The following is a 14,782-nucleotide window of genomic DNA, read 5'->3' as shown; positions in this document are numbered from 1 at the left end:
TTGTCGAGAGCGAAGGAACAAGGCAGTCCGAGGGGCAGGCAGATGATCCAGGGCAGGAGAGAAGAGACTAGGTCCGTGTTCAGGCGAGGGTCGGCGATCGAGGAAGGCAGTCTAAAACACCGGGGAAAGAACGGGAGATCTCGAAGAGGAAGACTCGGGAAGGCACTGCGGGAGAGCAACACGGACGTCAGAAAACACGAAGGGAAAAACGCAGAGGGAGAGCATAAGGCTTACGGTACACAAAGAGGTAGCTAAGTTTCTGCATGGATCCTTGGGTCCACTGGTCCTTTATCCAGCTCGCCCTCATCAGTCCAATGTGTGCCGATTGCCGATTGTCTGCAGGCTCGTCGCTGCGTGGGCGTGCAGCGTTCAGCGTGAGCGGGGGCGTGTCCGGGCGAGCAGCCAGAGGAACTGTGACACTCAGTTGCAGGAGGAAAGCGGGTTCGAGTCCGCGCTGTGACAGGTTACCTCAGAATGGAAACCGGATGTTATGAAGCTGGCTGTGGCGTGTTCTTTCTGACGTCACTTCCTTTCCGAACTCCGTTTATAAACGATCAATGAGTCCATACAGAGCTAAGAGCCGGAGATTCAAGAAATATAGATGGTGCACTTACCCGTGTAAAAATATATCCAAGGGGGGGAACCTTAAACGATGGGTTAGTGTGGCTGAATAATTATTTGTTTAAGGAATTATCCGGCTTAATATAGACAGGGCCTTAGACACACACAAGAACTTCTGCAGATGGCAGTGGTTGGATTTGTGGAATAACAGAAGAACTGTCACAGAGTCGTAATGTTAGAGGCACAACAGGGCTTGAACATTACACCGCGGGGAGGGCTTTTTGCTGCGCGCACACGCCCTCAGACACACACACACACACACACACCCACAGACAGACACTGCAAAATTAATTACAAAACCGGAAAACCACGGTCCATAAGGGCGGATTGTCCTGTGCAAGGAATTGACAGGAATGCGGGTGTCTCCATCCTTACACTGCAAAAGGTCAGTGTTCAAAAACAAGAAAAAAAAATACAAAGTTAGGGGTATTTTATTAGAACTAAGCAAAATTATCTGCCAATAGAACAAGAAAATTCGGCTTGTCAAGACTTTCCAAAACAAGTCAAATTAGCTAACCTCAATGAACCCAAAAATACCTTAAAATAAGTACATTCTCACTAATAACAAGTGCACTTTTCTTGGTAGAAAAAAAAATAGACGTTTTTGCTCAATATGTTGAAAAATATTCTTAAATTAAGTAAATGCTCGTGCTTGACATAATGATATGCGCTCGGCATCATGATTTTTTTTTCATGCTTGAAGTAAGAAATTATTACTTTAAAAAAGTAGTTTTATACTTGTGAGTGTTGATGACACAGCTTTGCAACAGTTGATATTCTAGTTTCAAGCATGTTTTACTCAATATAGGTCATAACATCTCAGCAACAAGCTGTAATATCTTACTGAGATCATTTAGGACCAAAACCCTTAAAACAAGTAAAACACTCTAACATAAAATCTGCTTAGTGAGAAGAATTATCTTATCAGACAGAAAATACGCAAATATCACCCTTATTTGAGATATTTAATCTTACTTAGATTTCAGTTTTTGCAGTGTACTTCCTGAATCTTAACAACTGATGTTTTGCACCACAAAAGAACCAAACCATCCTTGTCTGGGCACGTCCCCACTTTTAGATCTCACTTTGGATCATGCACCATCCTCTCAGACTAGAGATGCCATATCTAAGTCTGTGAGCATGAACTGATGAAGCTCGCTTTGATAAAATGCCATATGTTCGATTTTTAACACAATGTATATACATATATAATACAAATAATACAATGACTCTATATACAGTCGTGGTCAAAAGTTTACATACACTTGTAAAGGACATAATGTCATGGCTGTCTTGAGTTTCCAATAATTTCTACAACTCTTATTTTTTTGTGATAGAGTGATTGGAGAACATACTTGTTGGTCACAAAAAACATTCATGAAGTTTGGTTCTTTTATGAATTTATTATGGGTCTGCTGAAAATGTGACCAAATCTGCTGGGTCAAAAGTATACATACAGCAATGTTAATATTTGGTTACATGTCCCTTGGCAAGTTTCACTGCAATAAGGCACGTTTGGTAGCCATCCACAAGCTTCTGGCAAGCTTCTGGTTCAATTTTTGACCACTCCTCACAGGAACACCACACCTACCATCAAGCATGGTGGTGGTTGTATTATGCTCTGGGCCTGTTTTGCTGGTACTTTAAAGAGAGTAAATGGGACAATGAAAAAGGAGGATTACCTCCAAATTAAATCATCAGCTTGGAGGTTGGGTCTTGGGCGCAGTTGGGTGTTTTAACAGGACAATGACCCCAAACACACGTCAAAATTGGTAAAGGAATGGCTAAATCAGGCTAGAATTAAGGTTTTAGAATGGCCTTCCCAAAGTCCTGACTTAAACGTGTGGACAATGCTGAAGAAACAAGTCCATGTCAGAAAACCAACACAGTTAGCCGAACTGCACCAGTTTTGTCAAGAGGAGTGGTCAAAAATTCAACCAGAAGCTTGTGGATGGCTACCAAAAGCGCCTTATTGCAGTGAAACTTGCCAAGGGACATGTAACCAAATATTAACATTGCTGTATGTATACTTTTGACCAAGCAGATTTGGTCCCATTTTCAGTAGACCCATAATAAATTCATATAAGAACCAAACTTCATGAATGTTTTTTGTGACCAACAAGTATGTGCTCCAATCACTCTATCACAAAAAAATAAGAGTTGTAGAAATTATTGGAAACTCAAGACAGCCATGACATTATGTTCTTTACAAGTGTATGTTAACTTTTGACCACGACTGTATGTGTTCTGTGATTGATTGGGACGAGTCCAGGGTCTAGGGGACCCTAATGAAGACAAGCAGTATCGACAGTAAATACATGGATAGAATGTTCAGGCAACAAGACAAACCCCAAAGTTAGTTTACAGTAGGGATGTCCGATAATGGCTTTTTTGCCGATATCCGATATTCCGATATTGTCCAACTCTTAATTACTGATACCGATATCAACCGATACCGATATATACAGTCGTGGAATTAACACATTATTATGCCTAATTTGGACAACCAGGTATGGTGAAGATAAGGTCCTTTTTAAAAAAATTAATTAAATAAAATAAGATAAATAAATTAAAAACATTTTCTTGAATAAAAAAGAAAGTAAAACAATATAAAAACAGTTACATAGAAACTAGTAATTAATGAAAATGAGTAAAATTAACTGTTAAAGGTTAGTACTATTGGTGGACCAGCAGCACGCACAATCATGTGTGCTTACGGACTGTATCCCTTGCAGACTGTATTGATATATATTGATATATAATGTAGGAACCAGAATATTAATAACAGAAAGAAACAACCCTTTTGTGTGAATGAGTGTGAATGGGGGAGGGAGGTTTTTTGGGTTGGTGCACTAAATGTAAGTGTATCTTGTGTTTTTATGTTGATTTAATAAAAAAATAAAATAAAATAAATTAAAAAAACGATGCCGACAATAAAAAAAACGATACCGATAGTTTCCGATATTACATTTTAAAGCATTTATCGGCCGATAATATCGGCAGGCCGATATTACCGGACATCCCTAGTTTTCAGTATAGCCAGTTCAGAAAATAGTGCCATTGCTGCTAGTACAAGCTGTCACTCAAGAATCAACTAGAAGGAAAAATAAAAATAAAGACCTGGCATGTTACATTTTGATAGACAGCAAATTGGTGTACAACATGAATTTGAAGTGAGGCGCATGCATGCTTTTTTTTTTATGCCAGATTTGTGTGTGTCGGTGCAAAACTGACAGGTCTTGAGGTCTCTGACAGGGCAGAAACAGCACTTTAGCATATTGTTGCAAAACATGTCACACTGTCATTTTACAGGATATTTTTGCAACTCTCTTTTTTTTTTTTTTGCAGGTCCTCAAGTATTTGGATTATGTCTTCACTGGTGTGTTCACTTTTGAGATGGTGATTAAGGTGAGGCCTCTGTCAAAATGTTGCCTTTTTTGCTTGAAGAGCTCCAAGGATAGTTAACATAAATGATTTAACTATTATCACAGGTACAGTAGATTGTATACAGACAAGGCATATCTCTGCCAGGATGAGCATTGATGAGAGGCATTTTCTTTGATACAGTACCAAGCTGTAAGAAGATATTATCTTAGTTGCAGGACAACTATCACAATAAATCGCAAAATACACTGAGCCATAATGTAACATCGCTCAAGTTATGTTGGCGGGAATACAGCAACATATTGATCCCTGCATATCAGCAAATTTGACAAGATCTTTCATTCACTGTGACTTGGGGATTATGACACATACTGTTCATATTTAAAAGTTATTAATAATGTAGATCAGGAGTGTCAACCCGTTTTTATTGAGGGCCAACCTACTGTAGCAATAATTGCTGCCCTCAGAGTGCCACTTTTAACAGTGACTATGAATATAAACACATTGTTATACAATTTGCAACAGATTTTGAGTTATTATATAGTATAAAACGATTTGTCACTTTTATATATATATATATACATATATATATATATATATATATATATATATATATATATACATATATATATATATATATATATATATATATATATATATATATATATATATATATATATATATATATATATATACACTTTAGTATGGGGAACATATGAACCATTAATTAGTTGCTTATTAACATGCAAATTAGTAACATATTGGCTGTTAATTAGTCATTATTAAGTACTTATTAATGCCTTATTCTGCATGGCCTTATTATACAACCAGTAAGCCATTAACTAAGAGTCTTCCCTAACCCTAATCCTAACTCTTAACCTTACCCTAACCCTATGTTAATACGCAACTAATTAATGGTGAATATGTTACCAATACTAAAGTGTTACCATATATATATATATATATATATATATATATATATATATATATATATATATATATATATATATATATATATATATATATATATATATACACTTTATACTTTAGTATGGAGAACATATGAACCATTAATTAGTTGCTTATTAACATGCAAATTAGTAACATATTGGCTGTTAATTAGTCATTATTAAGTACTTATTAAGTACTTATAATTGCCTTATTCTGCATGGCCTTATTATACAACCAGTAAGCCATTAACTACGAGTCTTCCCTAACCCAACCCCAACCCTAATCCTAACCCTTACCCTTACCCTAACCCTATGTTAATACGCAACTAATTAATGGTGAATATGTTACCCAAACTAAAGTGTTACCATATATAAGATATATATATATATATATATATATATATATATATATATATATATATATATATATATATATATATATATATATATATATATATATACTTTATTATGGAGAACATATGAACCATTAATTAGTTGCTTATTAACATGCAAATTAGTAACATATTGGCTGTTAATTAGTCATTATTAAGTACTTATTAAGTACTTATTATTGCCTTATTCTGCATGACCTTATTATACAACCAGTAAGCCATTAACTAAGAGTCTTCCCTAACCCTAACCCTAACCTTAATCCTAGCCCTTACCCTTACACTAACCCTAACCCTATGTTAATACGCAACTAATTAATGGTGAATATGTTCCCAATACTAAAGTGTTACCATGTGTGTATATATATATATATATATATATATATATATATATATATATATATATATATATATATATATATATATATATATATATATATATATATATATATATATATATTAAAAAAAAATATTTACTTGTTTTTGTTTGTGTGGTTTTATTTAGAAACATTTATTAACCCAACTTTTCTCTGAAGGGGACATTTTTTGTGGCTGCCATAAACAGGTGGTTTGACTGTATATGTGTTTATTTCTACAATAATTCTGTTTATTCCCAAGATGATTGACTTAGGACTTCTCCTCCACCCGGGCGCCTATTTCCGTGACCTGTGGAACATTCTGGACTTTATTGTGGTCAGTGGAGCTCTTGTGGCCTTCGCCTGCTCGTAAGTTCACTTCTTTTAGTGCTCTTGTTTGGTTTTCTTTGGCTTTTGGCGGCGTGGCTCGGGTGGTAGAGCGGCCGCACCAGCAACTCGATGGGTGTAGGTTCGATCCCAGCTTCTGCCATACTAGTCATGTCCTTGGGCAAGACGCTTCACCCTTGCTCCTGATGGGTCGTGATTAGCAGCTCCCGCCATCAGTGTGTGAATGTGTGTGTGAATGGGTAAATGTGGAAATAGTGTTAAAGCGCTTTGAGTACCTTGAAGATAGAAAAGCGCTTTACAAGTATAATCCATTTACCATTTGGGTATGTTGGAACTTAACAAAACATTACCAAACACCGTGGTAAAATATTGATACAGTAGTGGAACTTGCTTATGTCAACCCCACATATGTCGACAATACGTCTGTTAACCAACTCATCAAGACCTGGGGCCTCATCTAATTAGACTCGCGTGGATTTCTTGATAAAAAAAAAATGGTGTACGCTCAAATTCAGAAAATGTACGCACATAAAAATTCCGATGTACTAAAGCGTGTGCACGCATTAATCCAAGCACATTTATTTTGTGCATCCCAACCAATCAATGTGGGATTGAGCGCCCCTGTCCACGTCCCCATTTAAATACGCAAATCATACTTAAATTATCATTTCGGAGATGCTTCCTGCTGAAGTAAAGGCGCGCCAAAATATACCGTATTCTCCGGACTATAAGGCGCACCTAAAATCATTTTTTCCCCCAAAACTTGACAGTGCCCCTTATAACCCGGTGCGCCTAATCTAAGGAATAAGTTTGGTTGAGTTTAACCAACTCGAAGCTATTTTATTTGGTAGATGGTGTAATGATAAGTGTGACCAGTCGATGGCAGTCAAACATAAGAGATAAGTGTAGGCTGCACTATGATGGGTCTCAAGTAAACAACACCAACATTTTATATGTTCCATTGAAAATATAGAACATTACATACGGCGCTCAAAAATCCATCAAAATGTTTTAGTACGACTTTGGTAAGCTTTCATAGTTTACCAAATCCGCACCGCTTGAAGGATTGTCGGCGCATTAAACATACGAGTATTATTATGGTGTGTGTATAAGGTAAGACGTTTTTTTTCGCGATATTATGCAAAAGCAACTTTTCTTGTTGTTGATGTGTATTTCGGATCTGCATAAGTCCTGAAAATTTGCGGGAGTCCGCCTTTGTAGTCCGTGACGACACCGTAGTCGATAAGCTTCTTCTTTTTCTCTATCTTCTTCTTATGGGACATTCATCCTCCACTGTTGCCAATTCTATTATAAAGTAGTGTAAAGTTCTTACTTATATCTGTCAGTAAACCTGCCATGAAAGCGCTAAAACATACCGGTGTAGTGAGTATACATTATTCACCCAAGTAACTTTAGTCAGACTTTTTTTCACGGGACACATTTCCGGTGTGGTTGTTTCCCGGATGAGGAGACGCTGCTCCGTTATTGATTGAAGTAAAATCTGAGTGTCATTAAAACAGTTAGCTCCATCTTTTGACACTTCTTCCACTCCCGTCCTTGCACGCTACACCGCTACAACAAAGATGGCGGGGAGAAGACGTGAGCCACGTAAATAAGACCGCCCACCAAACGGCGCATCCGGAAGCGACTGTCAGAAAGCGCCTTGAAGATGATCTGTAAAACATAATCTATGCAACATTTTGACCAAAGAACCACCATTACATGTTATGTAGACCACAAGGAAGTACAAAGACTTGAGCGTTTTTTCCTAAAATAAATCATATAAATCCAATGAATATATTTTAAAATATGACGGTGGAAGTTGCCTTCCAGTGGGTCCTCCAGACCACCAAGCATTTCCCTGCGAGCCCGTTTCATGGTGCTATACCGTTTATTTTCAATAAAAGGCTGTCGGTTGCTTTCCAGCAATTGTCTTTTTTGGCTTTGACAGGCACGCTCTTTCTCTCACGCCAGCTCCCCACCTCTTCTCCCCGGCTGCTGCTTAAACAGAGCGACAGGTGATTAGATAATAATCACATCTACGCACCTGTCGCGGACTTTGAGGCCGGTCCTGGCAAACCCCGCTTCGCTGCAGGCCCGCAGGCCACGCCCCCCCTCCACAATGACCACAAAACTAATTTTACAGAGAATAATGGTCGTTTTACATGCAGCAAACAAAGTGAAACACATATAAATGATGAATGAAATGTATGAATGAAACATTTCACTTAATTTTTACTGTAATACTTTGCTATAATGTTTCTCACCTTTTGTATCGAAGTGCTGGCACTCACAACTTTATATGGCGCCGTTGACAATTATTTTGCTGTCGTACTACCTTAATAAAAAAAAAGTGCAAAGACTTGGGGTCCTAAGTGTGTTCGTTAGCAAATAACTACAGAGTTTCTCAGTGATGACCAAAACAGTTTTGCAGTAAAGACACGTTACAAACAAAGCATTTAAAAACTCCACAAGACTCAGTCACCAACTTGTAGGATTCTTTGTTAGCCCCTAAAGGCCCTTAGTGGCCACATGCGTGGACAGCACCTTTTAGCTCTTATATCCAAAATTGTGTAGACTACTGAATTGGGGTCTTATGGCCGCTTATGTGTACACTTATACTGCCATCTGGTGGTGTCAGGAGAGTATAACATACAATGGAATTTGGAAAAAAAAAAGTGTAAAAATAAGAATTAGCATGTCACTACACATGAAGTACACGTTTGTGTACTTATGGACTAAGTACATCATATCAAAATATGATTTTTAGTTGTTATTCTAATTAGGGTCCAATAAGCCCAGATAGCAAAGAGAAAAAACAAACAAAACATGTAAAGAAACAGCTTGGGCCTTAAGAGACTAGGGTATAGATTTTGCGGAATGATTCGCAAATCGATTAGTTTTGTTAGACTTAGACTTAGACTTAGACAAACTGTTGATCCACAAGGGAAATTGTTCCACACAGTAGCTCAGTTACAAAGGATGGAAAGGATAATTGGTGACTAAATTGGTGACCGTATGATAACTGAGACGTTAGAGTCATAGAATTATGAGGTCCTACTGTATTTCACGTTTTTATAATTACACAACTCCTCACAGTTTCTCACTTGTGTGATCTTCTTGATTCTGCTTCCTGTCGCTCTGCTTCTCTTTTTATCCTTAACAGCTTTTTTTTTTTGTCTTTTATGTGTTTCTGACTGTTTGTCTCCGACCTTCTTTCTTCCTGTCTTCTTCTTCTGCCTCGGATTGCTTTCAGGAGCCTAATGGGGTAATAATGCCTGCACTTTCTGTCACTCTATCTTCTATGTTCTGCCTGTCCTGTTTGGACATTCAGTTTGTCTTTCCTGCTCATTGTTTGCAGATTTGATCAATTTATGACCTAAAGATGAATATATTTGTGTTCTTGTCGTATAGGTGCGGGCTTAAATACTGAAATTGTGTGTCTTTTGTGTGAATATCATCACAATTTGACTCATATAAGTGTAATTGACCATGTATTTAATCATAACTTATAGCTCATAATGCATTGAATAAGCAATGAAAAATCTAATTTAAAAGCCCAGGCTTATTTTTAATATCATAAAAGGATCAGCAGCAGTGGTGTCAAGATAAAACTTTTTCATTTGTATCATATCTGCAAATCCCTAATTTAATTATAGACTAGTGTCAGAAGCCAACTAAAGGCATGCTGACTTTATAATAAAGTCAGATTGTATTCACTTTTAGTTGCAGTTTTGATGATGTAGTCCAGCAGTCCTCAACTAGCGACCTGTCAAAAGTTTTCATTGGCACTGACAAAGTTTAGCCAGCTATGTAAAGTGTACAGTTTTGCAGAAAACTGCTCATAATGGAGGAAGTACATTGTGAGAGGATGGAAAATGTAAAAATATGTCTGCTCTATAAGCCAAAGGACGAGGGTTCAAATCCCATACAGGCTAAACGGTAACATGTATTATATGTCGTGTGGATGCATACAAGCATTTATGCAACAACAACCGCGGGTTTCCACTTGATGCAGAAAGGCTGCTGAAATGTGTTATTTAATTTTGAGTTTGAGTTTGAGTTTGAGTTTATTTCGAACATGCAAGCATACAACATGATACATCACAATTTTTAATCAGTGTGGATGCATACAAGCATTTATGCAACAACAACCGCAGGTTTCCACTTGATGCAGTACGGCTGCTAAAATTTGGTATTTAATTTTGAATCAGCCTAAGCAGAGAGTGACATCTTATAATAAAGTCAGATTTTATTCACTTTTAGTTACAGTTTTGATGATGTAGTCCAGCAGTCCTCAACTAGCGACTTGTCAAAAGTTTTTATTTGCACTGACAAAGTTTAGCCAGCTATGTAAAGTGTACAGTTTTGCAGAAAACTGCTCATAATGGAGGAAGTACATTGTGAGAGGATGGTAAATGTAAAAATATGTCTGCTCTATGAGCCAAAGGACAAAGGTTCAAATCCCATACAGGCTAAACGGTGACATGTATTATATGTCGTGTGGATGCATACAAGCGTTTATGCAACACCAACCGCAGGTTTCCACTTGATGCAGAACGGCTGCTGAAATTTGGTATTTAATTTTGAATCAGGCTGTCCTCATACATTTGTGTCAACGAGGTGAAATTATGTCTGAAAACGTTTGACAGGTCGACTTCGTGTCCAATCCCGCTCATTAGGACGTTTCAAAGTGTAAAATACAATCCACATTGAACAAGGAATATTTTATTTTGAAAGTAAACCGGATAATTTATTTGTCTAACACAAGCATATTTTAGCAAATTGAATGGATTTGTGGCGGCGTCCGGCAAATACACTGTGTTCCAAATTATTATGCAAACAACATTTTATTCAAATTGTCATAAATAGATGATGCAATTGTCAGTCAGTATAATTTTCAAGTCATCAGCCTTTAGAGTTTAATTCAAATTTCGTTGAACAAATCTCAAAATGTTGACAGTATTTTTACAATAAATAAATCCAATAAAAAAACTCAAAGTTCACTGTTCCAAATTATTAAGCACAACAGCGTTTCAAGACATTTTATAGGCTGTAAAGAACTCAAAATGGTCACAAGTTGAATTTGTAGCATTATAAGACCGTATACATTAAAATATTTTTGATTGAAATAACTTTTGGTGAAACAGGCTGAGTTATATGTTAATATAGGACCCATTGCTTGATATCACTTTCATAAGCATTGCATCCGTTGAACTTGTGAGTTCTTGGACAGTTTCAGCTTTAATTTCAGAATAGCGTCCCAGAGCTGCTGCTTGGATATGAACTGTCTCAACACCCTCATAGATCTTTTGCTTGATGATGCTCCAGAGGTTCTCAATAGGGTTGAGGTCAGGTATGGTACTTCTTTTTGTACCATGGAAGAAAGTGGCCAGACACTTTGCAGAGGTCGTTTTCACCTGTGGTCTGCTTAATAATGTAGAACATCACTTTTAAGCAGTTTTCCTTTGATTGGGCTCACCTGGGAGACTATTTATCACAGGTGTCGGAGGTTGACGTCAATGATCTACAGAGCCTTGAGACACAATACCATCCATGAGTTTAATGGAACAACAACAAATGTTTTTGACTGTTGAATCCAATTTGCATAATAATTTGGAACACAGTGTATAAAAGCTATGCATATATTTAGTGCTAGAATGCGGTGAAAACGGACACATTGACTTGAATAAAAACTGAAAATAATCTGCCGCCGTTTTGCTGCCTTTTCGCATTCAGTGGAAATCCGGGGTTACGACTCTAATCCAAAAATGCCCACATTTCCAGGTATTCTCAATTTCTCCTATTCAAAATGAAACATCGACATTTCCCGATTCTCAATTGAGTCAAAACATTCCACCATTAAAACATTCCACCATCAACACATTCCACTCGTCCTTGAAATTCCAACTACCGTATTTTACCGGCTATAGAGCGCAGTTGTATTTAAGCCGCACCCACCAAATTTTAGAAGTAAATAATCTATTTTATTATTATGTATTATTATTTATTATTATTATTATTATTATTAATATTATTTATTGTATTTATTATATTTATTATATGTATTACATTTATTATATTTATTATATTTATTGTATTTATTATATTTATTATATTCATTATATTACTATTATTATTATTATTTATTATTATTATTATTATTATTATTATTATTATTATTATTATTATTATTATCCAGACCGGACTATAACCTGCAGATATGTACCGATACAAAATATTTTGTAGATGTTTATTTACATACCTTAAAAGTGCTGTTTGCAACTTCCGCACAGTAACATTTTTCAGAGCAAAAAATAAATAGCGAGAACACCTCCGGCTAGATAATAATGCCATTGTAAGTGAATATTATTAACATAGACACTTGTAAACATGTAAGCATATTCGCTAATGCTAACAACACTAGCTTGATTACATTACAATAGCAACTACAAATAAGTATTAAAACACTCCTACAGAGATCACACATGGGATGGTTCAGTAAATATGAATTGTTTTAGTTATATTGTTAAACTTAAAAACATAAATGAAGAATCCTTTCGAGCAGAAACGCTATCAACGGTTTTACTTCCAGTTAAAGGCATGAAACAGGAAGTACATTTTCAACCTGCAGCGCCTGCATTGAGCAAACTTGTCCAAAAGATGGCGCCACAGCACAAACAATAACTCACCTTTTCAGTGTCGCTGTCGGTGTAATATGAAAAGTATTTGTTGAATACAAAACATCATGGCAGTTAGCAAAGAAAATTTCATAAATTAGCCGCACCGTTTTGTAATCCGCAGGGTTCAAAGCATTGGACAAAAAGTAGCAGCTTATAGTTCGGAAATTATTTTTTTTAAAGTTCCAGAAATTCCCCCTTTTCCAGGAATTCATACTTTTAAAATTTAAAAAATTCTACTTATTCAAGACATTTAGGTTATTTATTTTTAATGCCCCAAAATGTCCTGATTTTCCCGAATTTCCGACTTTTCCATAACACTTATTCTCTATCAAAAATTGTTACCACTTCACTACTTTACAACCGATTCACACAATTCCGAAGTCAAAATGCTCCTTATGAACGTTAGTCCATTGCTAGCACGCTGACTTCAGTTCAGTTCAGTTCAGTTCAGTTTCAGTTTATTTCAAACATGCATACGATACAATGTCATGCACCACACAATTCCAGTTGTTTTATTACAGCACGTCCGAAAAGGAGTAGGAAGAAGCAGAGCTTATTTAATCCTACCCCTTTTCATACCGTAGCAATTTTATCCAATTTCCTTGTTCTCTGTAACAGAACAGTGAACAAACAAATAATACATAAATACGATACCATAGTGAGCAAAGAAATATTAAATACATAAATACCGTATTTTTCGGAGTATAAGTCGCACCGGCCGAAAATGCATAACAAAGAAGGGAAAAAACATATATAAGTCGCACTGGAGTATAAGTCACATTTTTGGGGGAAATTTATTTGATAAAACCCAACACCAAGAATAGACATTTGAAAGGCAATTTAAAATAAATGAAGAATAGTGAACAACAGGCTGAATAAGTGTACGTTATATGAGGCATAAATAACCAACTGAGAACGTGCCTGGTATGTTAACGTAACATATTATGGTAAGAGTCATTCAAATAACTATAACATATAGAACATGCTATACGTTTACCAAACAATCTGTCACTCCTAATCTCTAAATCCCATGAAATCTTATACATCTAGTCTCTTACGTGAATGAGCTAAATAATATTATTTGATATTTTACGGTAATGTGTTAATAATAAACATAAGTCGCTCCTGAGTATAAGTCGCAACTTTGAAAAAAACTGCGACTTATAGTCCGAAAAATACGGTAGTAGTATTAGTATGCTAACATTAGCCTGCTAGCATTATAGCTAATTTAGTAGGTATGCACCGTATGTTCACATTAGCCTGCTAACTATGTAAACAATTACTAAGTGTGCACCCCAGAGTCAAATATGTTGTGACTTTAAGCATGTTAACTTTTAGCATACTGGGGTAATTTTGCAGGTATACGCCACAGACTGTGGGTAAATATTTGGTTACTTGACGAATGCTAATTGTGAGGATGCTATCTTTTTTGCTCATTTTGTTTGTGGACAGCCAAAAGTCATATACCGTATTTTTCAGATTATAAGTCGCAGTTTTTTTCATAGTTTTATACGATTTATACTCTGGAGCGACTTATGTGTGAAATTATTAACACATTACCGTAAAATATCAAATAGTATTATTTATCTCATTCACGTAAGAGACTAGGCGTATATCAGCACGTTCTCAGTTGGTTATTTATGCGTCATATAACGTACACTTATTCAGCCTGTTGTTCACTATTCTTTATTTATTTTAAATTGCCTTTCAAATGTCTATTCTTGGTGTTGGATTTTATCAAATAAATTTCCCCAAAAAATGCGACTTATACTCTAGTGCGACTTATATACCGTATTTTTTGGACTATAAGTCGCAGTTTTTTTCATAGTAAGTGTGACTTATACTCAGGAGCGTCTAATGTGTGAAATTATTAACACATTACCGTAAAATATCAAATAATATTATTTAGCTCATTCACGTAAGAGACTAGACGTATAAGATTTCATGGGATTTAGCGATTAGGAGTGACAGATTGTTTGGTAAACGTATAGCATGTTCTATACGTTATAGTTATTTGAATGACTCTTACCATAATATGTTACGTTAACATA

The 14,782-nt window shown here is 36.1% G+C and overlaps 1 protein-coding gene across 3 annotated transcripts in view; it reads left to right on the top strand.

Annotated features, from left to right (window-relative positions):
• cacna1bb (calcium channel, voltage-dependent, N type, alpha 1B subunit, b) overlaps positions 1–14,782 on the top strand; it is a 402,467-nt gene that overhangs the window by 274,485 nt on the left and 113,200 nt on the right. For all 3 annotated transcript variants that reach the window (XM_062031560.1, XM_062031561.1, XM_062031559.1), the window contains exons 24-25: positions 3,970–4,029; positions 5,963–6,069. In XM_062031560.1, coding sequence (XP_061887544.1) covers positions 3,970–4,029; positions 5,963–6,069 — 167 coding nt within the window. The remainder of the gene's footprint in view (positions 1–3,969; positions 4,030–5,962; positions 6,070–14,782) is intronic.

This window comes from Entelurus aequoreus, linkage group LG21 (genome assembly GCF_033978785.1).
Source record: "Entelurus aequoreus isolate RoL-2023_Sb linkage group LG21, RoL_Eaeq_v1.1, whole genome shotgun sequence".
In the NCBI taxonomy this organism is placed as follows: domain Eukaryota; kingdom Metazoa; phylum Chordata; class Actinopteri; order Syngnathiformes; family Syngnathidae; genus Entelurus; species Entelurus aequoreus.
The sequence above is the reverse complement of the archived record's forward strand: the minus strand, read 5'-3'. Positions and strand labels throughout refer to the sequence as shown.